Consider the following 24,326-nt stretch of genomic DNA (forward strand, 5'->3'; position numbering starts at 1 on the left):
AGAAATTCTATTAAATTGTAAGTTCCTAAAAGGCATGGGTGGAATATCATTTGGTCTTATATGGCTTCAAGCACCTAGAATATGATAAGTCAATTTTTCAATGAACAATTAAGAAATCTTTTTTTTATTTGACTTTTCACAACCAAAATTTCAGAAAAAAAAATGTGTCCTTTTTTTTTGCATTATCTCCTCGTCCTCTACCTACTTCTCAACCTCCTGAAATGTGGCATCACTCCATCTGGACATATCCACTGAAATATCTTTCTCCAAGGTTCTGAATAACTATGTAATTAAGCCAATTCCTAAATATTCTCATTTCCTTCCACTTAACAGTTTCTCAGGGAGCTTTGAAGGACACATCTAATGCCATTTTTCTTAGCCAACCCCAAGGCACTCTTTTCTCTCTACAAGAACTCTAGGAGGTCTAATCAGCACCCAATGGTTCTATTACACTATTTATGCAGCTGATTCCCATATTGAAAGTCAAAGGCCTCATTTCTATTGTGAAGTAGTTTTGTGTCACAAATTGTTTCCTAGACATTTCCACTAGATATTGTAAAATACATCTATTCTAAAATACATCAAGTGAATCATATCTAAAACAAATAATTATTCCACACCTTCATAAAGCCATTATTCCATCAAAGTTCCCTATTTCTTTTGAGGATATCATTACTTTTCCAGTCATAAAAGTTCATAATTTCAGCTGTTTGGGGCTCTTCGGTGTCCCTAATCCTTATGTTTTCAGATGAGACAGCAAGCATGCATACACACACACAATCAGATGAAACAATATTATATATATATATATATGTATATATATTTATATTGTGAAAACTTAGTGTTATATCACTAGAGATTATTCAGAGAGTTGTCAAGTCTTGTGAATTCTATATCTCTCCTAAACACTTTTTAACTTAACAAATCTTTCCATTCACATGCTAGTTCAGATCCTCAACACCTAATGCATGGAAATTCTTGGTTTCTTGGAATATAGACAGTTCTGTCTTATTCATCCTTAACATCACTGATTAAATATCTTAAAGCATAAAGACCATGTTATTCCCTTTGAAAATAATATTTGGCATCTCTATACTGAACCTCTATACTGAAAAAAAAAATTATCAGCTAGAGATAGAAAACTCTTAAAATTCCAGTCAACTTTTAAACTGACATTATTCTCCTTCATTTAATGTCTCCAGTCACAGATCAATTCTCCCTTCACTTTAGTCTGGGCTTACAGTCTTTTCAAATTAAATAACTATCAGTTTAATATCTGACTGTCATTTCCATCTTCAATGAAAATATCTAACAATATCACTAAAACATCATGCTAAAAAGTACAGGAACAAGCACAAAATCCAGTTTCCATCAACTGGTGACTGGGAAAGCATGAGAGCAATCATCCTTCATCCAGAACTTATACAATCATGCTATTATGAAAATGGCATATGAGATTAAAAGCTTCTCTGAATAACAAAATTCTGTAATACACTTTCACAAGTCTGTATCACTGACAGTATCAAAGGCCTTGGCAACGTTGAGGAACTTTGTATACAGACATCTATTCTCCTCCTTGCATTTCTTCTGGCATTGTTGGACAGCAAAAACTCAGGGTCAAAGACTCCTTGGCCCTTTCTGAGGTTACATTGGCTCTCAGGGAGATGACAGATGACCATCTTCTAGGTGAAAGATTAGGCAATTAAGGAGGTCTCTTGCAAGAAGCTTGCCAACAATGACTAAGAGATAAACTTCCCACTGTGATTGCCACAGGACAACATATTTTCTTTTCCTTTATGAAGATGGACATTGGAGCATAATGTCATCCTGTCATATTACATGGAAGATTTTTTTTTTGGCTTTTGTATGAGGAGTGGACCCCCTGCCTATAGATCTCTGTTGGTATGGAATCAGTGCCAGACTATTTTACGGAGAGCAAAGCAAGCACTCAGAAGAAGGCACTAATCTCAATTAAGTTTATTTCTGCATAGTAATCCTTTTATTCTTGATGGGCTCCCTATAAGACATAGATACTTGTAGTAGTAGTCTCTCAGTAACTGAGAATGATGATTGTCTTTGTGCATTGTGCACAAAGACACTTGTGTGTGAAGGAGATTTAAGTGGAAAAGTCGATGCACAGAGACAGTCCCACTCTCTCGGCGTTGGAAGCCTGGGTCCAGTGGCACGAAAAATCGTTACACCTGGAGACTTCCTCAGCTACATTGGATGGTCGTGTTGTCTTTTATGCTCCAACACGCCCTAAGCACTCCACAGTGCTTTGCTGTATCGCCATCTAAGTCGTTGAACCTTCTTATTGGTTTCTCCCGTATGTTCTGGCATAGACTTCCCACCACCAGTAAAACCCAAGAGCTAAGAAATACAGTGATCACTCAAGCATATACTTGCTTAAGAATCTTGTGCCAACTCAGAGAATGCAGGTTTTCCTAATTCACCATAATCAGAATGCAAATTATGTAAAAAAGGGGGAAACCCACAGATATTACTAATAAATGTTTGTAAACAATATTACAATATTGTGACATTAAAAAAGAATTGTTTTAAAATTTTAAAAATTGTTTTAAATTAAACATTTGAGGTTTACTTATGCAAATGAAAAAGAAATATAGAGAAAAAGAGACAGTTAATATCCATTAAAATTGTTTAGAAATTTCCTCAAAGTTTCCTAAATTTTCAAAAATTTCAAAAATTATCATTTTATCAAATTTTAAAAATAGAAAATAACAACGCATCCTATACATAAGAATTGGTTCAATTTAAGTGGTTATTTTTATTTCAAAAATATTACAAAAGACAAAAATTAATATCTAATATGGCAGTTAAAAACTAAACTTCAAGACATTAATTCTTAATCAGATAATGCATACTGTGTTGATTGTAAAAGGATAATTGAATACACTTAACTACTTATGAATCTTAAAAACAAGCCTCCTTAACAAGCTGGCTGGTGATCTATATTTAAGATTAAGAAAGACATTGGTTAAATTTTAATATGCTCAGGTGAAAAATATTTATGAAAATTTCAAACAAAAACCCATTTAAACCCTTTTATTCACTTTTTAAATCTCTATGATGAAAACATACTCCATGCTAAAGAGCAAATAGAATGCAACCTAAGGGTACAAAGAAAACCTTTTGTAACACTAAATTATAACTTTTTCATCCTGATTGAATTACAATGAGTTCAACAAGCATAATTAAAAATTAGGTTGTTATCTTTCAAATCCACATGTATATATGTTCTAACTCAAACTAAACAGCAAATAGGAAATTGTTATAAGGATATAAGGAAATGAGCAAGAGCTGCAAGGGAGGAAGCAAGAAGGTTCCAGAACTCTGGGGGAGTGACAGGGTGATTGCTTTTCCTAACAGTCAGGAGAAGGAGGAGATTTGAGTTTCAGTCAAATCCTTCAGGGTGGACCTAGTGAACTGACTATTATCTTTCCTGTGGCTTTCCTGTTGATCCATCACAACAAATTTCTATAGCTGTGTATCCTGTGGACTGTCTGAGGTATTCCTACTGAGTGGCTGAAGACACCAAAAGCCATCTGTCAGTGAAACAATCACTTTGATTTGAGCTCTGGTCCTGCTTTACCTACATATCCTATTACCCCCATCACCAAATCTAAAGGGGGAATTTGGGTTAGAGAAGTGTAGGTTATTGAAGGAATTGGCATATTTAGGTAGAGTGTTAACTATGTTAAAATTAATTGTGAGTTGGACTGAAATATACTATTAATTATGAGGTCGCCAGGGATTTAATTTCTAAACCCCAAAATAAATTACTAATGTAAATGGATTTTACAGTAGTTTATTTACAATATTTGCAATAGAAGGAAGATATTAAGGAATGAGAGAGAGAAAACTCTGGCTTCTTTACACACAACCACATACACACACAAACACACACACACACACACACACACACACACACACACACACACAGCATCTTTCTTTCCTCAATTCTCCTAATAAAAACTATTCTGATCTCAGCATAAAAACGTACCATTTTATTTTCTGAGAAAAAAGCCTATCCACAGTGAGCTAATTCTTTTCTCATAATGCATACAATGATCACAAAAACAAATATTTTTAAAATTCATTATCATTGGATAATCATTTCCTTTTAGAAAATCCACTTTATTTTGGGATAACTATAATAATTACTAACTCTTTTGACTTCAAAATCAAATCTACCATTCTATAATTTCTATTCATTATTTCTATTTTTCCTTCTGGGACAAAGCAAAATAAATCTAATGCCTCTTCCACATAGCCTTTAGACTACCTGAAGAAAGCTACCTTCCTGACTAAATGACACCTCTGTTATGTCAGTTTGAACAACTCACTTCAACTATCTAAGATGGTTTCTGTATCTGTTTACAATAAAAAGCAGTATGGTATAATAAAAAGCTCAATGGATTTGAGTCAGATGGCTTGGGTTTAAATCCTAGTTCTACCATTTTTTTACCTGTGGGACCATAGGCAATCGACTCTCTTCCTTCAATCTGTTATGCTTCTGGCAACATTTATATCCCATAAAATACTAATACTAGTTTGTTTGGGACTTCCGGTTAAGATGGCGGCTTAGAGAAAGCTAAAGCTCAGATCTCCGGAAAACCCTTCCCGACCAATCTCAAACGATAAGCTCCTAAGGCGCCGAAATTCAAAACGATCAACAGCACAGACCCTGGGAACCCTCCTCCTGGACCTGGACCCGGTTCAAAAGGTACGGCTCCCCTTAAAAGCCAGAACCCGAGATCCCTCGGACCTCAGGGGTAGGAGCGCAGAGTCCAAGGCTCCCGGAAGCCGCAGCCCGGCCGGCTCAGAGAGCAGGGTCCTCGGAAACAACAACCCTCAGGGTCTTCTACAGTCCCGGTGAAAGTTACTGCCTGGGGCTTCCGCTGCAGAGAGCTGGTCAAAACAACAGCAACCCTCAGGGCGGGCAAGACAGCCTCACGGGCTGGATCCTGCTATCCAAGTCTCAGTGAAAGTCTGTGCTCTCGGAGCTTGGGGAAGCGGCAGCCCATCCCCCCGCAGGCCGACGAAACAGCCTCACGGCCAGCGATTCTGAAGGCAACTTCCGGAAAGCAAGCCGGGGGGAGAGTGTGGCCTTGTGGTCCGACCCTTCCATTCCAGTTCCAGTGAGGCATATTCAGTTTAACCCAGGGAAAGCCCATAGAACTATCTGCCCAGGACTGCCTCTGAACACCAGAAAGAGACAAGAAAAACTAATCCTCCACATTCAGAGATGACAAACTCCACAGAACCACAGAAGCCCCAAAATACCAAGAAAAATAAGAAGAAAGGGGCGACTTTGGACACATTCTATGGAGCCAAAATACAAAATACAGAGCAGACAGAAGATAATATAAAAGAAAATGCTCCAAAACCTTCCAAAGGAAATGGAAACTCTCCACAAACCTATGAAGAATTTGAATCAGAAATGACCAAAAAGATGGAAGCCTTCTGGGAGGAAAAGTTGGAAATAATGCAAAAGAAATTCACGCATCTACAAAACCAGTTTGACCAAACTGTAAAAGAAAACCAGGCTTTAAAGGCCAGAATCAGGCAGCTGGAAGACAACGATCGTGTAAAAGAGCAAGAATCAATAAAGCAAAGCCAAAATACCAAGAAATTAGAAGAGAACATAAAATATCTCACCGACAAGGTGATAGATCTGGAAAATAGGGGGAGAAGGGATAATTTAAGAATAATTGGACTCCCAGATAAGCCAGAAATAAACACCAAACTGGACATGGTGATACAAGATATAATCAAAGAAAATTGCCCAGAGATTCTAGAACAAGGGGGCAATACAGCCACTGACAGAGCTCACAGAACACCTTCTACACTAAACCCCCAAAAGACAACTCCCAGGAATGTAATTGCCAAATTCCAAAGCTATCAAACAAAAGAAAAAATCCTACAGGAAGCCAGAAAAAGACAATTTAGATATAAAGGAATGCCAATCAGGGTCACCCAAGACCTTGCAAGTTCTACTCTGAATGATCGTAAGGCATGGAACATGATCTTCAGAAAGGCAAGAGAGCTGGGTCTCCAACCAAGAATCAGCTACCCAGCAAAACTGACTATATACTTCCAAGGGAAAGTATGGGCATTCAACAAAATAGAAGACTTCCAACTTTTTGCAAAGAAAAGACCAGAGCTCTGTGGAAAGTTTGATACCGAAAATCAAAGAGCAAGGAATACCTGAAAAGGTAAATATTAAGGAAAGGGGAAAATGTTATCTTCTTCTTTTACTCAAACTCTCTTCTATAAGGACTACATTTGTATCAACCTATGTATACTAACATGTGGGGAAAATGTAATGTATAAATAGGGGGTAAAGAAAGACCAAATAGAATAATCATTCTCACACAAAGATTCACATGGGAAGGGGAGGGGAAGAAAACTCCTATAAGAAGGAGAGGAAGAGAGGGGGGGGGGGGTTACTTAAACCTCAATCTCAGGGAAAGCAGCTCTGAGAGGGAAAAACCTCCAGATCCATTGGGATCTTGAATTCTATCTTACCCAACAAGGGTAAGGAGAAGGGAAAACCAAGGGGGGGAGGGGGAGAGGGAGAACAAAAAGGGAGGGTAAGAGAGGGGGGAGGGGGAGGGAACAAAAAGGGAGGGACTAAAAAGGGAAACATCAAGGGAGGGGACAAGGGGGACTGTTTCAAAGTAAATCACTGGACTAAAAGGTAGAGCCGAAGAAGAAAAGGTTAGAATTAGGGAAGGCAATCAAAATGCCAGGGAGTCCACAAATGACAATCATAACTTTGAACGTGAATGGGATGAACTCACCCATAAAACGTAGACGAATAGCAGAATGGATTAGAATCCAAAACCCTACCATATGTTGTCTTCAAGAAACACACATGAGGCGGGTTGACACCCACAAGGTCAGAATTAAAGGATGGAGTAAGACCTTCTGGGCTTCAACTGATAGAAAGAAGGCAGGAGTGGTAATCATGATATCTGATAAAGCCAATGCAAAAATAGACCTGATCAAAAGGGATAGGGAAGGTAATTATATTTTGTTAAAAGGGACTATAGACAATGAGGAAATATCATTAATCAATATGTATGCACCAAATAATATAGCACCCAAATTTCTAATGGAGAAACTAGGAGAATTGAAGGAAGAAATAGACAATAAAACCATACTAGTGGGAGACTTAAACCAACCATTATCAAATTTAGATAAATCAAATCAAAAAATAAATAAGAAAGAGGTAAAAGAAGTGAATGAAATCTTAGAAAAATTAGAATTAATAGACATATGGAGAAAAATAAATAGGGATAAAAAGGAATACACCTTCTTCTCAGCACCACATGGCACATTCACAAAAATTGACCATACATTAGGTCACAGAAACATAGCACACAAATGCAGAAAAGCAGAAATAATGAATGCAGCCTTCTCAGATCACAAGGCAATAAAAATAATGATTAGTAATGGTACATGGAAAACCAAATCTAAAACCAATTGGAAATTAAACAATATGATACTCCAAAACCGTTTAGTTAAAGAAGAAATCATAGAAACAATTAATAATTTCATCGAGGAAAATGACAATGGCGAAACATCCTTCCAAACCTTTTGGGATGCAGCCAAAGCGGTAATCAGAGGTAAATTCATATCCCTGAATGCTTATATTAACAAACAAGGGAGAGCAGAGATCAATCAATTGGAAATGCAAATGAAAAAACTGGAAAGCGATCAAATTAAAAACCCCCAGCAGAAAACCAAATTAGAAATCCTAAAAATTAAGGGAGAAATTAATAAAATCGAAAGTGATAGAACTATTGATTTAATAAATGAGACAAGAAGCTGGTACTTTGAAAAAACAAACAAAATAGACAAGGTACTGGTCAATCTAGTTAAAAAAAGGAAGGAAGAAAAGCAAATTCACAGCATTAAAGATGAAAAGGGGGACAGCACCTCCAATGAGGAGGAAATTAAGGCAATCATTAGAAATTACTTTGCCCAATTATATGGCAATAAATACACCAATTTAGGAGAAATGGATGAATATATACAAAAATACAAACTGCCTAGACTAACAGAAGAGGAAATAGAATTCCTAAATAATCCCATATCAGAAATTGAAATCCAACAAGCCATCAAAGAACTTCCTAAGAAAAAGTCCCCAGGGCCTGATGGATTCACCTGTGAATTCTATCAAACATTCAGAGAACAGTTAATCCCAATACTATACAAACTATTTGACATAATAAGCAAAGAGGGAGTTCTACCAAACTCCTTTTACGACACAAACATGGTACTGATTCCAAAACCAGGCAGGTCAAAAACAGAGAAAGAAAACTATAGGCCAATCTCCCTAATGAATATAGATGCAAAAATCTTAAATAGGATACTAGCAAAAAGACTCCAGCAAGTGATCAGAAGGATCATTCACCATGATCAAGTAGGATTCATACCAGGGATGCAGGGCTGGTTCAACATTAGGAAAACCATCCACATAATTGACCACATCAACAAGCAAACTAGCAAGAATCACATGATTATTTCAATAGATGCAGAAAAAGCCTTTGATAAAATACAACACCCATTCCTATTAAAAACACTAGAAAGCATAGGAATAGAAGGGTCATTCCTAAAAATAATAAACAGTATATATCTAAAACCAACAGCTAATATCATCTGCAATGGGGATAAACTAGATGCATTCCCAATAAGATCAGGAGTGAAACAAGGATGCCCATTATCACCTCTACTATTTGACATTGTACTAGAAACACTAGCAGTAGCAATTAGAGAAGATAAAGGAATTGAAGGCATCAAAATAGGCAAGGAGGAGACCAAGTTATCACTCTTTGCGGATGACATGATGGTCTACTTAAAGAATCCTAGAGATTCAACCAAAAAGCTAATTGAAATAATCAACAACTTTAGCAAAGTTGCAGGATACAAAATAAACCCACATAAATCATCAGCTTTTCTATATATCTCCAACACAGCTCAGCAGCAAGAACTAGAAAGAGAAATCCCATTCAAAATCACCTTAGACAAAATAAAATACCTAGGAATCTACCTCCCAAGACAAACACAGGAACTATATGAACACAACTACAAAACACTCGCCACACAACTAAAACTAGACTTGAACAAATGGAAAAACATTAACTGCTCATGGATAGGACGAGCCAATATAATAAAAATGACCATCCTACCCAAACTTATTTATCTATTTAGTGCCATACCCATTGAACTACCAAAATACTTCTTCACTGATTTAGAAAAAACCATAACAAAGTTCATTTGGAAGAACAAAAGATCAAGGATATCCAGGGAAATAATGAAAAAAAACACATATGATGGGGGCCTTGCAGTCCCTGACCTAAAACTATATTACAAAGCAGCAGTCATCAAAACAATCTGGTACTGGCTAAGAAATAGAAAGGAAGATCAGTGGAATAGACTGGGGGAAAGCGACCTCAGCAAGACAGTATACGATAAACCCAAAGATCCCAGCTTTTGGGACAAAAATCCACTATTTCATAAAAACTGCTGGGAAAATTGGAAGACAGTGTGGGAGAGACTAGGAATAGATCAACACCTCACACCCTACACCAAGATAAATTCAAAATGGGTGAGTGACTTAAACATAAAGAAGGAAACCATAAGTAAATTGGGTAAACACAGAATAGTATACATGTCAGACCTTTGGGAGGGGAAAGGCTTTAAAACCAAGCAAGATATAGAAAGAATCACAAAATGTAAAATAAATAATTTTGACTACATCAAACTAAAAAGCTTTTGTACAAACAAAACCAATATAACTAAAATCAGAAGGGAAACAACAAATTGGGAAAAAATCTTCATAGAAACCTCTGACAAAGGTTTAATTACTCATATTTATAAAGAGCTAAATCAATTGTACACAAAATCAAGCCATTCTCCAATTGATAAATGGGCAAGGGAAATGGATAGGCAGTTCTCAGATAAAGAAATCAAAACTATTAACAAGCACATGAAGAAGTGTTCTACATCTCTTATAATCAGAGAGATGCAAATCAAAACAACTCTGAGGTATCACCTCACACCTAGCAGATTGGCTAACATAACAGCAAAGGAAAGTAATGAATGCTGGAGGGGATGTGGCAAAGTAGGGACATTAATTCATTGCTGGTGGAGCTGTGAACTGATCCAACCATTCTGGAGGGCAATTTGGAACTATGCCCAAAGGGCGACAAAAGAATATCTACCCTTTGACCCAGCCATAGCACTGCTGGGTCTGTACCCCAAAGAGATAATGGACACAAAGACTTGTACAAAAATATCCATAGCTGCGCTCTTTGTGGTGGCCCAAAACTGGAAAATGAGGGGATGCCCATCAATTGGGGAATGGCTGAACAAACTGTGGTATATGTTGGTGATGGAGTACTATTGCGCTAAAAGGAATAATAAAGTGGAGAAGTTCCATGGAGACTGGAACAACCTCCAGGAAGTGATGCAGAGCGAGAGGAGCAGAACCAGGAGAACATTGTACACAGAGACAAACACACTGTGGTATCATCGAACGTAATGGACTTCTCCATTAGTGGTGGTGTAATGTCCCTGAACAACTTGCAGGGACCCAGGAGAAAAAAACACCATTCATAAGCAAAGGATAAACTATGGGAGTGGAAACACCGAGAAAAAGCAACTGCCTGAATACAAAGATTGAGGGGACATGACAGAGGATAGACTCTAAATGAACACTCTAATGCAAATACTATCAACAAAGCAATGGGTTCAAATCAAGAAAACATCTAATGCCCAGTGGACTTACGCGTCGGCTATGGGGGGTTGGGGGGGGGGGAGGAAAAGAAAATGATCTATGTCTTTAACGAATAATGCTTGGAAATGACCAAATAAAATATATTTAAAAAAAAAAAAAAAATACTAGTTTGTTTGTTTTTTTTTGAAACTTTAACTTCTGTCTTAGAATCAATCCTAAGTATTGGTTCCAAGGCAGAAGAATGCTAATGGCTAGGCACTGGGGAATAAGTGACTTGGCCAGGATCAAACAGCTAGGAAAGGTCTAATGACACATTTGAACCCAGGACCTCTCACCTCTTGAACTGGCTTTCAATTCACTGAACCACCTACTTATCCCCTTATTATCAATTCCTAAGCTCCTCAATACTTCAAACTATTTGTCTTTAAAATATAGTATTCTTCTCTAGGCACCTTAATTTGCAACTCTCTTGCCTAGCAAATTATCTGACTCTTCACAAAAGGTTTGAAGAAGTTGCCACGTGACATTAAATATACATCAACAATATCTCATTCATTCCTTTCTCCATTTAAATGACCTCTCCCCTGATTCAAGCCTTCATCATACCTCTTGGATATATGATTCCAAAAGATTCATATTTGGTCTCCTGAATTCCAGTCTGTCCTCTCTCCAAAACATCATAAAATTTGCTACCAAATTAAGATCTCCAAAATACAAACAAGACAAGTAAACAGGCCTGTAAGTGGCAATCATGTCATAGGTCACAATATCTAACTAGAACTTATCCTTGAATATCAAGGATATATCTTAACAAAGGAAAGAAGGAAAGGAAAGAATACAATTCTGTACTTCCCAGACTAAAATACCCTTAAAGATCCAATGTTTCCTATATGTAAATATGTAGGATTTCCCCATTAGAATGTAATATCTTTAGGCAGGGCCCATTTCAATCTCTTCATTATATCAAAACACACACGCTATATGTATAGCTACAATTACAAAATATTCTATAAAGAAATAAAAAATAAGCTTAAATACTTAGAAAATTATTTAATATCCACAGTTAAACAATGTCAATATAATGAAAATGACAAATATTACAAGTTAATTTCTATATCTAATACTGTACAAATAAAAAACAAAAGGATTATTTTATGAAACTAGAAAAAAAATAACAAAATTTATATGGTAGAACAATGTATATAGAATATAATTAAGAATGATGAAAAAAGATAAAAGACTAGAAGGGCAATAGCATTGTAGAGCTCAAAATATAATATGAAGTAGCAATCATGAAATCATTTGGTAATGGTTTAAAAAATGAAAAGTAGATCAATGGAACAGATTAGACAAAGAAGAATAGAAATAATAAAACTCAATAATCCAATGTTTGACAAACCCTAAAGCATGAATTATGTAGGAATGTAGTCCTTAATTGATAGATGAGCTAGAGAAAATGGAATATAGACTAGCAGAAATTTAGTACAGAACAAAATTTTAACCAATATTCCACACTAAAATTAAGTGGGCTTATAATGAAAATATGAAGGAGCATATTAAAAAATTATGTTCTATATTAAAACATGTTTAAGGAGAATATTTACAAAAAAATAAGATAAAAATGGGAAATGTGGTAGATTAAATACACAATTTTGATTACTTAAAAGTGGAGAAAACAAAGAAATCAGATTTTTAAGAGCAAAATAAACATCAGAGAATAAATTCTTTAAAAAGAAGAATAAATATAAAATTTTAAAAGAAAAAAACACAACCATAAGAAATTTAACTTTAAAAGTAAATTATATTTATTATTTAAAAGGCAAGTGGCTTTCTTCATTAAAATAATAATTTATGTATTAGTTGGCAAATTTTAAAAGAATACTACTACTACTACTACTAATAGCAACACTAATTATGTTAAAATTATTAGATGATGCCTTACTATTCTCCTCTAAGAGTTAGACAGAGACAACATGAAAATAAACAGAAAGGAAACAGATCAAACTTGATTTTAGATACAGAAATATAATTAAACAAAAATATTTTACAATGAACATTTTTCTCAACTTCCCATAGACGAATTACAAAAATTTATCATTTTCAGAAACAAAAAAGAGCAAATGAATGGAAAAAGTCAGAAAAATCACATTTTAATTACTAAAATATATGAAAATAGTAATTAAAAAATAAAAAAATGCACATAAAGATACAAAAGAAATAACAAAATCTTGAAAAGGGATTAGGGTACTAGAAGTAAAAGAACAAATCTTAAAAAGTTTAAACAATTAATAAAAAAAGATAAAAATGGGATAACATAAGAAATCTCTCAAATAAACTGAAGCAAACAGAATTTCACAATAATAACAGAAATCAAAAAGATGAGATCAATAATTAAAAATAGAAGAAATTGCATTATATTTCACCACTAAGGGGAAGCTAGACAGAGAAGTGCCAGAGAGCCAGGTCTAACAAGGATGATCTGGGTTCAAATTGGGCTACAGACACTGCCTACTTATGTGACTATGCAAGTCATTTAACACTACCTGCTTAGTCTGTATTGCTCTTTTGTTTTAGAATCAGTAAATTCTAAGACAAAAGGTAAGATTTTTAGAAAATTATATATACAAATATAAGAAAATGAAAAAGACATTGAGGATAATTAGTAGTGATCAGAGCAATACAAAAAATAATTATGAGAGGATAATTTTAATTTAGGTCTAACAAAATTAGAAAGTAAGAAAATCAATAAATTGTTTTAGAAAATAAAAATTTTGAAAATAAAACAATAGGAATAGTAACAAAATTGAAAACTAAAAAAAAAAAAGCTTAACAAAACTGATATATCATAGGTTAATCTGATTTAAAGAGGAAAATGAATTGCTTATATGTGGTAATATTCTCCAGAAACTCCCATTTGTAGATGATGTACTTTTATTACAGAAACTTATAATGGAAATCCATAACCATTCAAAATATGTATCCTAAGAATCTAGTACGTGGATGAAATATGCTCATTTTCCTGATTCTTATATGCAATGGAATAGACAATTCATACCACTGGTTCATCAGTTCCATTTAATCTTGACGGACACAGAGTATGGAAAATAAGCTATATCGATCTTCATGAATGAAGAAGAAGAAAAAAAGCAGGTTAGATTGCATTTGCTAGATTTTGCATTAGTATTGTGTTTCCAACCATTTTCTTGAAACAAAGTCTCAACTTTTAAGTATTATTACACTTCAAGGGGTATTATATATCTATAATTCATGAAATATCATAATTTATGTTGTAAAAAATCTTTCAAAAAGGCAACAGAAGGGGCATAGCAGGTATGGAAAAGTTGCATAACCAAGAACAGAATTTAAAAACTTTTTTAAAGGAATGTAAAAGAAATCTTCAGAGAGAAAGGGAAAAAATGTAGGTCAGACCAGTTGAATAGTCTTGATATTGACAACCTCAATGTTTTGCCATGCAAGTATCCACATAACGTCAAGAGAACAAGGGAAAGTCACTTAATTCCAGTTGTCTAGCTCTTACCAAACTTCTGCCTTAAAACTAAAAATTGTACCAATTCTAAGAATTATGGTCAGAGTTATTTTGTTTTGTTTTTACTTAATATTAAGCAAATTGAATATTCCAAGGAGATTTGTAATGAACTTTTTAAAAAATCTTGCTACATTTATTAGTAATTGATTTTACCAAATTTAAAGATTCATGTTTGAGAATATGACACTACAAAGAAATATGTTAAAAAGTGGATAGACTCATTTTATGTTTGGGGATTTAAAACAGGAGAGTGAGATAAACTTTAGGAGATATTATTTTAAAATTGGTAGATTCTCAAACATTTGAGAAATTCATAAGTTCCAGAAGACATTAGTAATGGAATCTAACAAAATTCAAAGTTAGATTCTGTGGTTATAACATTATTTAGGGATGAGAAAGTTCTTTAAGGTACTCACAAAAGATATAACACAGCAGTTACATTATAACATTAAGTATCACTCTGGGCTGATCATTATATTAACATTCTTTATCTAAATTTCTAGCTCTTATGATATAGTTATTCTATTTTCCTTTAGAATATAGCTTCAATTTCAAAATGAACTTTAATGATACTTAAATTCAATGCAGAGATAATTTCTCCTAGAACTTATACTAATTTGAAATATATGAGATATTTGCAACACTTTATCTATTAAGTTATTTTGGTTAATACACGAAATGAAGTAAAATCTAGTGATTTTTTCTTAACTAGTGATGTTTAATATTAACATATCATACAAAGGACCGTTAGTAAAACAACTTATGTTGTTGTGGTACTGTTTTTTAGTCATTCAATCAAGCCTGAGTCATCATATACATGGGGTTTTCTTGGCAAAGATATTAGAATGGTTTACCATTTCCTTCTCCAGTGGAATAGGGTAAATGGTGTCTTGTCTATGGTCTCATACCTAATTAATGTCTGAGGTCTGATTTGATCCTCTGTCTTCATGCCCCACCATCTATCAACTGAATCACCTAATTATGTCAATGAAATAAAGTAAATTTCAACACAAAGTTATTTATCTTAATAAAATTATTTATTAATCTTTTTTATACAATGGTAAACTAATCTAACGGGGTCCACAAAACATTCCACTGATCTTCCTCTTGGTCTCTTGACCATGAGTGAGAAAATAGAGAACTAATAGAAACTCCTCTCCGTAAAAGACTTGATCATGTCTCTCACAAGGCACAAAATTATTTGAAGACACTTTTAATATAACTTCACATGTATAATTCTTCATTGATGATATAGCACTCATACATATATACTTCGCATCTCATTGTCCTTTACATGCTCTGTAATTTCAATTATTCTGCATATTCAATGATTGATAGCCATGTAATAATATGAGATTAGTATTTAAGAAATTATATTTTTAGTAGAAGTTGGGTTGGTAAGGGGGAGTAGAGGAGAAAGAGGGAGATGCTGTGTCATTATAAGTATTGGACATTTTCCCAATTGTACTTCCCAGTTCATTGTCCATCTATAATGTAAGAGATTGAGGATGAAAGCAAAAACAGGGAGGTAGGCAGGAATAAGTCCATGAGAATTTCCATCAAATTTAATAATTTTAAGTGGGGTGCCATACATAGTTAAAATATGAAAGTTCAAAATATGTAGGGATGTAAATTTTTGGCATATTGTGTTCTATTAGCATAGAATACATGTACAGAAAATTTAACAGACATGTCTTCAAATATAAAAATCTTAATTTTACACAATTTTAAAACATAAAAGACTAAATGCAGGTAGAGAGGAGATTGCTAAAGGCTACATATTATAAAAAATATAATAAAATGAAATCTACCATAGCTGGCAAAACTTTTGTCTCAAAATTAATCATTTATAAACAATAATTATAAAAATGTACAACCAAAGGTCCTACTACAGTACAAACAACAGTTATAGGGAAGATTGTGAACACCAAAATAATAACCATTTGTTGCCCTTGAACTAAGAATGGGCTACAGTATGTCAACACAAAGATAGACATGTTGGCAATAAATCAGCAAGAACTATATTACATACACTAATACTTCCAAGAAATTCTTGATGGGAAAATTCCATATTGCTTTTAAATTTGGATAATCAATAGAATTGACTATAAAGCCTGTAATTATTATTTCTTCACCCTTATAAAAAACTTAACTTGAAAATTTTTAAGCATAAGAACAGGACCAAACTGAATTCCATCAAAAAGTACTGATTTAAAAACAAAATATGGTCACTATTACCCCCTCCCACATACTCTTTCTGATTCCTATGTTTCTGATCGAATTTAAATCTTACAATGACTAAAGAAATATAAACTCAATAGACCTGTTTCATACCCTATATCTCTAACTTTCAACTAGGATAGGCTTATTTAGTTAATGCAATAATACTTATTTGGATATTTAATTTTGGGATTAAATTTTTCAAGAGAAATATCAAAGGAAAATTGTCAAGTAAGTAACATTTCAGAATGAGGTTGTAAAGTCATTAGGGTTTTCTATAATAAGTATATGTATTTAGAGATGTTTATATAAACACAAATATATATGTGTATATGTAAACTCAGGATTTGAGACTGTTATTACATAGTTTAAGCATATTAAACAGTTTCTATAAGACAAAAATTTATAATGTGATTTTGGACAAAGAATGATGGACTTGAGTCAATGGTTAGAGTTCCAAATTTGGGTCTTACATTTCAGAAGTAGTTTCGTGCCCTGTGTTAATCCACTTATCCTCATTTTTCACATAAGCAAATTGATGATCAGAGAGGCTAACACTTTGAATTGTTTACTTCAAAGGGTAATTTTGAGGAAAGGACTTTGTAAATCTTAAATCATTATGTGAAATGGAGTAGATATTATGAGTACAAATTAAGATTGTGAATGTAAGGGTGAAAGGATATCTAACTTTTTCAAATATGTATGATTTGGGTTTTGTTTTCATTTGGTATAGTATTTTGAATTTTTTTTATTTTTCTGTTCCTGAGGATAGTCAGGCTGACAACTTTTTTTTGGTCTATCAAACTCTGTAGTACAATTACATGAATTTACTTTTAATAAATTACCATCTTTGCATATATCAGTCAAACCACAGAGCCTAAACACTGGCAAACAAAATGCATTATTAATCTAATTGTCACAGCCTATTTAGCTAACTTCTATTAGTATTTGCTATAATATGCAATGTATCAGGGAGCAGAATCAAATTTAAAACATAAAAAATGAACTGATTATAATGTCCTAGAGAAATTAAAATATAGCAAGCTTGCATTATTAAAGTCAAGGCATTGTTGTTTTAAATAGGTAAGAAAAAACATGTAATTTCATTTAGAGAACAGTTATGACCAAAGTGATGGTTCAACATGCTGATGAAAAGTTTCTCTGCATCCTAAAGCCATTAAAAGACATCAACTCCTCCTCCAAGGGAAGGGAAAGGGGGAAAGAGGAAAGGAAGAGAGAAATATTTCAGAATTTATTGTGTTAGATTACACTACTTAAATCTTAGCCATCACCAACTAGGGACTTCTACTAGGAGATTATATTGCTACTGCAGTCCTGCCACTATTACTCAGTATTACTGTATAATAAAAGGAAATATCAGATACAAAATATTATGAACAGAAAGTTCATAAGAGAGGCAATATGAATAATTTTAAAAAGCAGAAAACTACTCACTCAAAAGATCTTTGGATTCAGGCCGACCTGACACACAGAAAAACTGGGCTCTAGTACATGGCCAGGTGAAAAAAGAGGGATGTCACTTGATATCTATTTCCATTTCATTCATTTTTTGCTCCTAAGTGTTTTTTTTTAAAGGCCTTAACCCCAAATCACATAACCATATATACATGTAATAATTGATGTCATATATTTTACTTTTGCATTCCTAATCTTATAGGTTTTTTTTTTGTTTGTTTGTTTTTTTATCAATGTGGAGAACATAATTCCTTAAGGAGTGTCCTGGTTTGTTGCATTGCGACTAGTAAATCCATTAGTTTGGATTTTCCCACAATGTTTTACTTTTTCTTTGCAGTTTCCTTCTGGTTCTGTTAATTTCACACATCAGTTCATTGAGGTTCTTCTAGTTGATATGGAAATCCTCCAGATGATCTATCTTTACAGCCCAATAGTATTATATCACCATTATATTTGTTCAACCTTTCCCCAATTGAAAGATACTCTCATTTTCCAAATTTTTGCCACCACATAGAGCTTGGCCATTAATATTTTTTAGCAAGTATTTTTCCTTATTATCTCTTTAGGGTATAAACCCAGTCACAGTAGGGCTAGATCAAAGGTATACATATTTTTAAAGCTCTTTGCATGTAATTACAAATTGCTTTGCAGAATGGATGGATTAATTCACACTCCACCAGCAATGTATCAGTATCCCAATTTTGACTCATCCCCTCCAACATTTATTATTTTCCTTTATTGTCATATTGGCCAATCTGCTAGGTATAGCACAACTCAGCATTACTTTGATATGCATTTCTCTAATTATGACATATTTAGAACACTTTTTCATGTGCTTATCGATAGTTTTGATTTATCTGAAAACTGCCTATTCATATCCCTTGACCATCTCTCAATTAGGGAATGGCTTGGTTTTTTATACAATTAATTTAGCTCCTTCTAAATCTGAGAAATTAGACCTTAAGGTTTTTGCTATAAAATTTTCCCCAAAATTTGTTGCTTCCCTTATTGACTTCTTTTTCTCAGTTGATGCCTCTTACCTTTGCCCTGTATGTGTCGGTCTGCCTCATGTACATTGAAAAATTGAGATTTGAAATCTGGACTCCATTCCCCAGGAGTCCTTGCTAATTTCCAGAATGCCTCACTGAAACCTCACCTGGGCCGAGAATGAGATGGGGTATCTAACCTGATTGCAAAGGCTTCTGTTTCTCTTTACTTCCTGTCTCCGCTGGCAAACAGACACGTCTCATGATTTGAGTGAAATTTTGGGTGGACCCTGGCACATGCCTTTTCTTACTTGTATATTCTTATTCTTAAATTCTTAACCTTTAATAAACCTCACAAAAAATATAATACTCCTTGCAGAAACTAATTTCTACCTGCCTCAGTTTCCCTAAATTTTAATCTTTACACATTTCTTGTAGACAACATATGGTAAGATTTTGGTTTTTAATACACTCTGCTACCTGCTTCCATTTTATGTGTGAGTTCATACCATTCGCATTTAGAGTGATGATTACCACCTGTGTATTCGTCATCATTTTTTACTTCCTCTCCTAGTCCTGCCCTTTCTTCTTTCACTATTTCCTTTTATACCAGTCTTTTGATTTTATTCAGTCTGCCTTTTCCCCACACTTATTTTACATTCCTTCCTATCTCATTCCTTCTTATTCCCCTTATTTCTCTTTAAGGTCTATTAATCACCCACCAACTTTCCCTCCCTTTTAATACTCCCCATCTCACTCTCCCACTTCATTATTCCCTCTCAACTTCCCTATAGAGTAAGATAGAATTCTATACCCAAAAAGATCTAGCTGTTTTTTTGTCTCAGAATTGATTCCACTGAGAATAAGGTTTAAGTATTTCCTATTACCACTCTCTTCCTCCCTTTCTTAAAACAGTATTCTCCCCTCCCATGAACCTCTTTATAATGGTATAATTTGTCCTACTTTTCTTCTTCCTTTAAGTTTCTCTTAGTATTATCTTCCTTTTTTTATTGTCCACACCCCAATTTTTTTACATATTAACCTTAAAAAACTTAATACCACACCCTATGCCTCTTAAAAATTCTTCTATCTACTATGATAATGAAAACAATTTTTAAGAGTTACAGATATCATTTTCCCACATAGGAATATAAGCAATTTGATCTTACTGAAGGCCTTAAAATTGTTTTCCCTTTTTCTTGTTTACCTTTTCATGGTTCTCTTGAATTTTGTACTTAGACATCAGATTTTCCATTTAGTGCTGGTCTTTTCTTTAGGAATACTAGGAAATCTTCTATTTTGTTAAATGCCCTTACTTTCCATTGAAAGTATATAGTCAGTTTTGATGGGTAGGTAATTCTTGGTTGTAGATCCAATTCTCTTGCCATCCTGAATATCATATTTCAAGACTTGAGGTCCTTTAGTGTAGAGGCTGCCAGATCCTGTGCAATTCTGACTGCATTTCCTTGATATCTGAATTTCTTCTTTCTAGCCACTTTTAATATTTTCTCCTTCTTGGCCTAGAACCTCCTCAATTTGGCTAAGATGTTCCTGTGGATTGTCTTTTGGGAATTTAATGTAGGGAGTGATCTACAGATTCTTTCCATGTCTATTTTACCTTCTTGTTCAACAATATCAGGGCAATTTTCTTGGATAATTTCTTGTAATTCCTGGCACTTGAACTCCTTTTTAAGTTCCTTGAGAGCTTGTGACCAATTTCTTTTTTTTTTCTTTTGGAAAGTTTAGATGTGTTTGCTTGTTTGCCACTCTCTGCTGTTGCTGCTATCTTTTGGTCTTTTTCACCATAATTTTTTTTTTTTGCTGCTACTTATTCTTTTTGCCAATATTGATTGGGGTTCCTACATGTTGATAAATTTCTTAGCTTCTGTCTTTTAGGGCTTTGCCTTCGTAATACATTCCCTTCCTAGCCAGAAGCCCAACTAAGGGCAGGTGATATGATGTTATTTTTGTGGAGAACTTTAAAGTGTTTTGCCCTGAGGCTATCTTTTCAGCCCTTGCTGCCTTGGCCACGTCCAGCCTTATTTATGCCCAAGTTCTGCACTTTGCTGCCCAGGTTTTGGTCGCAAGTCTCACTGCCAAGGCTTTGTACTGCCCTCAGGAATAAGTCTGTGGTGCTTTCAGTCAGGCCCCACGAATTTAGAGATTGTCCCAGCCATCGTTCTGATGCTGAAGTTGTGGGTGGTATGGGGGATGATCAGCTTTTGCTTTGATAAGTGTAATTTTGCCTCTTTATAGCATGGGAATCCCCAAACACTGCCTAGCTTTAAGGTTGCATCCCATGGAAGAGCCCCTTTGCTCTTCTGATTTTGATTTCTGTCATTTTGAAACACTTTGTAATGATTGGTTGGAAGGAGATTTAGAAGGCTCCTGCTGCTATGCAGTTATCTTAGCTTCAGCCCTCTCATTTATGTTTTGCTTAATATTGTATTAATGGTATATACATATTGTATACATTCAATTTCACTTAATATAGAATAAGTTACAAGAACAAGACCCAAAGAAACCACAATAAGGCATAATAACATGATAAAATTAAAGTTTCTGACAAGTGCCACTTTAAATTTCACACAGATACTAAGAAGAGTCAAATCTTTCCTAAAAATTGAAAACAACCAAAGTACACTCTGTCACCTGTTGGCCAATATGGCTATTTTGCTCATAACCTAATTTATCTAAAATACATTTGCTAATGTAATTAAAGGTATTTTATGAAGCAAATTCGGATATAGTATAATGGGGCAAAAGAACACCAACAAAATTTGGAAGCTGATGACATAACTGTAGTGTTATTTTCATGATATAGCAATAGCAATGTTATTTTGGGGGTAATATAAGGATATATGTAATATTGTAAAGGTATAATTCTAAAGGATATATATAAAAATATTTTTTTTAGTACCTAAGAATCATCAAGCAAGCATTCTCTAATATGCATACAGTTATATAGATTGTTCTTTTCCATACAATGGTGTATGGGGTGCTCAGGGAGGGGTAGTATCTCTTGTATGGAGGGCTTGTCGTGCCCTCCTAGGGCAGCTCTCCAGCTACTGACCCTCACCTGACACTCAGCTCTCACTTGTGGCTCCCAGTAGCTGCTAGCATGTGGCAGCGGCCACACCCCGGACAAGGGCTTCAACAGGCCGGGTAAACCTTGTGAGGGTAGCCATCGGGTCTTCGACCCCTGGTGAACTAGGGCTTTGCTCACCCAGCATGTGAAGACTGCTTCGGCAGAACAGATGGAAGAAACCAATAAGAAGGTTCAATGGCTGAGAGGGCGACGCAGCAAAGCACTGTGGAGTGCTTAGGGCATGTTGGAGCACAAAGGACAACATGGCTATCCAATGCAGCTGAGGAAGTCTCCAGGTGTAACGACTTTTCGTGCCACTGGACCCAGGCTTCCAAAGCTGAGAGAGTGGGACTGTCTCTATGCATCGGCTTTTCCACTTAAACCTCCTTCACACACAAGTGTCCCTGTGCACACTCATTTATTATAGATGAAAGCGCACAAAGACAATCGTCATCCTCAGTTGCCAAGAGACTACTACTACTACTTTTCCATATTTATGTTTTTGTTACTGAATGGCTATTATATAGAAAACTGTTCTATAATCATATTTTTCTATTTTTTTAAATGTCACGAATTCTCAAAAACAATGAATTTCATATTCTACAAAATTAATCTCACAAAAAGCACTTCGGGTGTGGGATGATATTAAATCAAATACTCTATGGCAAGTGTTTCTATGGCAGTAGAATTAAAAATCACTGATTCAGACAGTTATCAAAATATTACACACGTACACACACACACACACACACACACACACACACACACACACACGGATTATGAATATAATATAGTCCATGGGTTAACTAACTATTGTCCAGAGGAAAAACCAATGAATTTTAAAACATAAAAACCATTCCTATTGAAGATCATACAAAAAAAAATAAGAATGTTAAATATAGCATATTAGCCATATTTCAATGACACCTATTCTAGAGCAACTCCCAAACTCTAGATGAAGAAACAGTGGTCAATAGAAATTATATGACAAACTTGCTTTGCCAAATAAAATTTAAAATTATATTTTACTATGGTAAAATATTACCTTTCTTTTGGGGTACCAACACCATGCTTGCCTAGTAGATGAGTATTTAAATGTTTCTTCATCACAAAGGCAACCCTGGAAAAAGCAAAATGCAAATGACAGTTAGAGAAAACAATCAAATATGAGTCTCAGATATAAAGATAATTTTTGAAAGACAAAGTCAAAATAAAATAACTCCCCTGATAATATAATTCTTTTTTACTTTTCTAAATTAGAATAAGAGCATTTGTGAATGATGATAGGTAGAGTGTAATATTTGTAATTACTCATAATATTCTTTCATATACATAGAAACTTTTATGATTATTCAAGTATATCATGAAACTAATTAAAAGTAAGCCCAATGTTCATACATTTTCAACACTTCTGTGACAAATACCTATATCTATACATATAACATTAGGACCATAAAATCTTAAATTTTGATCTTAAAAGAGAAACTCAGAGGCAGTCAAGACCAACCCTACATTTTAGAGTTGAGGAAACTTTGGGTTAAATGACCATATCAGGTTACAAGGCTAGAAAACAACTACCTTTTCACAAATTTCATCTATCCATCATTAAGTGAGCAAAAATAAATATCACATTATTAAATTCTAATGGGACCACAAAACAGAAAAAAGAAAGAAAAAACAATAATTTTGATGATGATTAAAATATAGCAGATTGTGTGAGATAGTACAAAGAAGCAGCAATTCCTTGAGTCAATACTATCTTACATAATTGTGCTTAAGTGGCAACAATTGTAATAACAAGTTGTAATAACTACAACAAAAAAACCTGATATGATATACTCTTTTAAAAACATATCAGTATATTTAATTCAATTTTAGTGACACATATATGAAATAGGTAGGAGTCATGAGCTAGTTTATTTAGTACCATACTTCCACTGATGATACTGTAACATCAATTTAATTATGTCATGTGATTTCTTCAAACAATTTATATATCATTTTGGAGTTTCAGACAAAAATGGGTCTCTAGATAAGCAAAATTTTTTACTGTTGTAACTTTCAGTGTGAAAAGGGCTTGCAAACATTTTTGTTAATTACGTATTACAGCTGTCCTTCATAAAGTTAATTACTAATAGCTGAAAGGCAATAGAATCTATTTGCATATGTACATGAAAGGCATGACATATGCAAAAATATGATTTTAATTAGCATTCTATGATATGAAAGGCTACAAAT

General features: G+C 34.2%; 1 protein-coding gene across 3 annotated transcripts in view; it reads right to left on the reverse strand.

Moving 5' to 3' along the window:
- Positions 1–24,326, reverse strand: part of ZNF407 (zinc finger protein 407) — a 670,437-nt gene that overhangs the window by 385,408 nt on the left and 260,703 nt on the right. For all 3 annotated transcript variants that reach the window (XM_007487796.3, XM_016431724.2, XM_056823576.1), the window contains one exon: positions 23,134–23,208. In XM_007487796.3, coding sequence (XP_007487858.1) covers positions 23,134–23,208 — 75 coding nt within the window. The remainder of the gene's footprint in view (positions 1–23,133; positions 23,209–24,326) is intronic.

Source organism: Monodelphis domestica, chromosome 3 (assembly GCF_027887165.1).
Source record: "Monodelphis domestica isolate mMonDom1 chromosome 3, mMonDom1.pri, whole genome shotgun sequence".
In the NCBI taxonomy this organism is placed as follows: Eukaryota; Metazoa; Chordata; class Mammalia; order Didelphimorphia; family Didelphidae; genus Monodelphis; species Monodelphis domestica.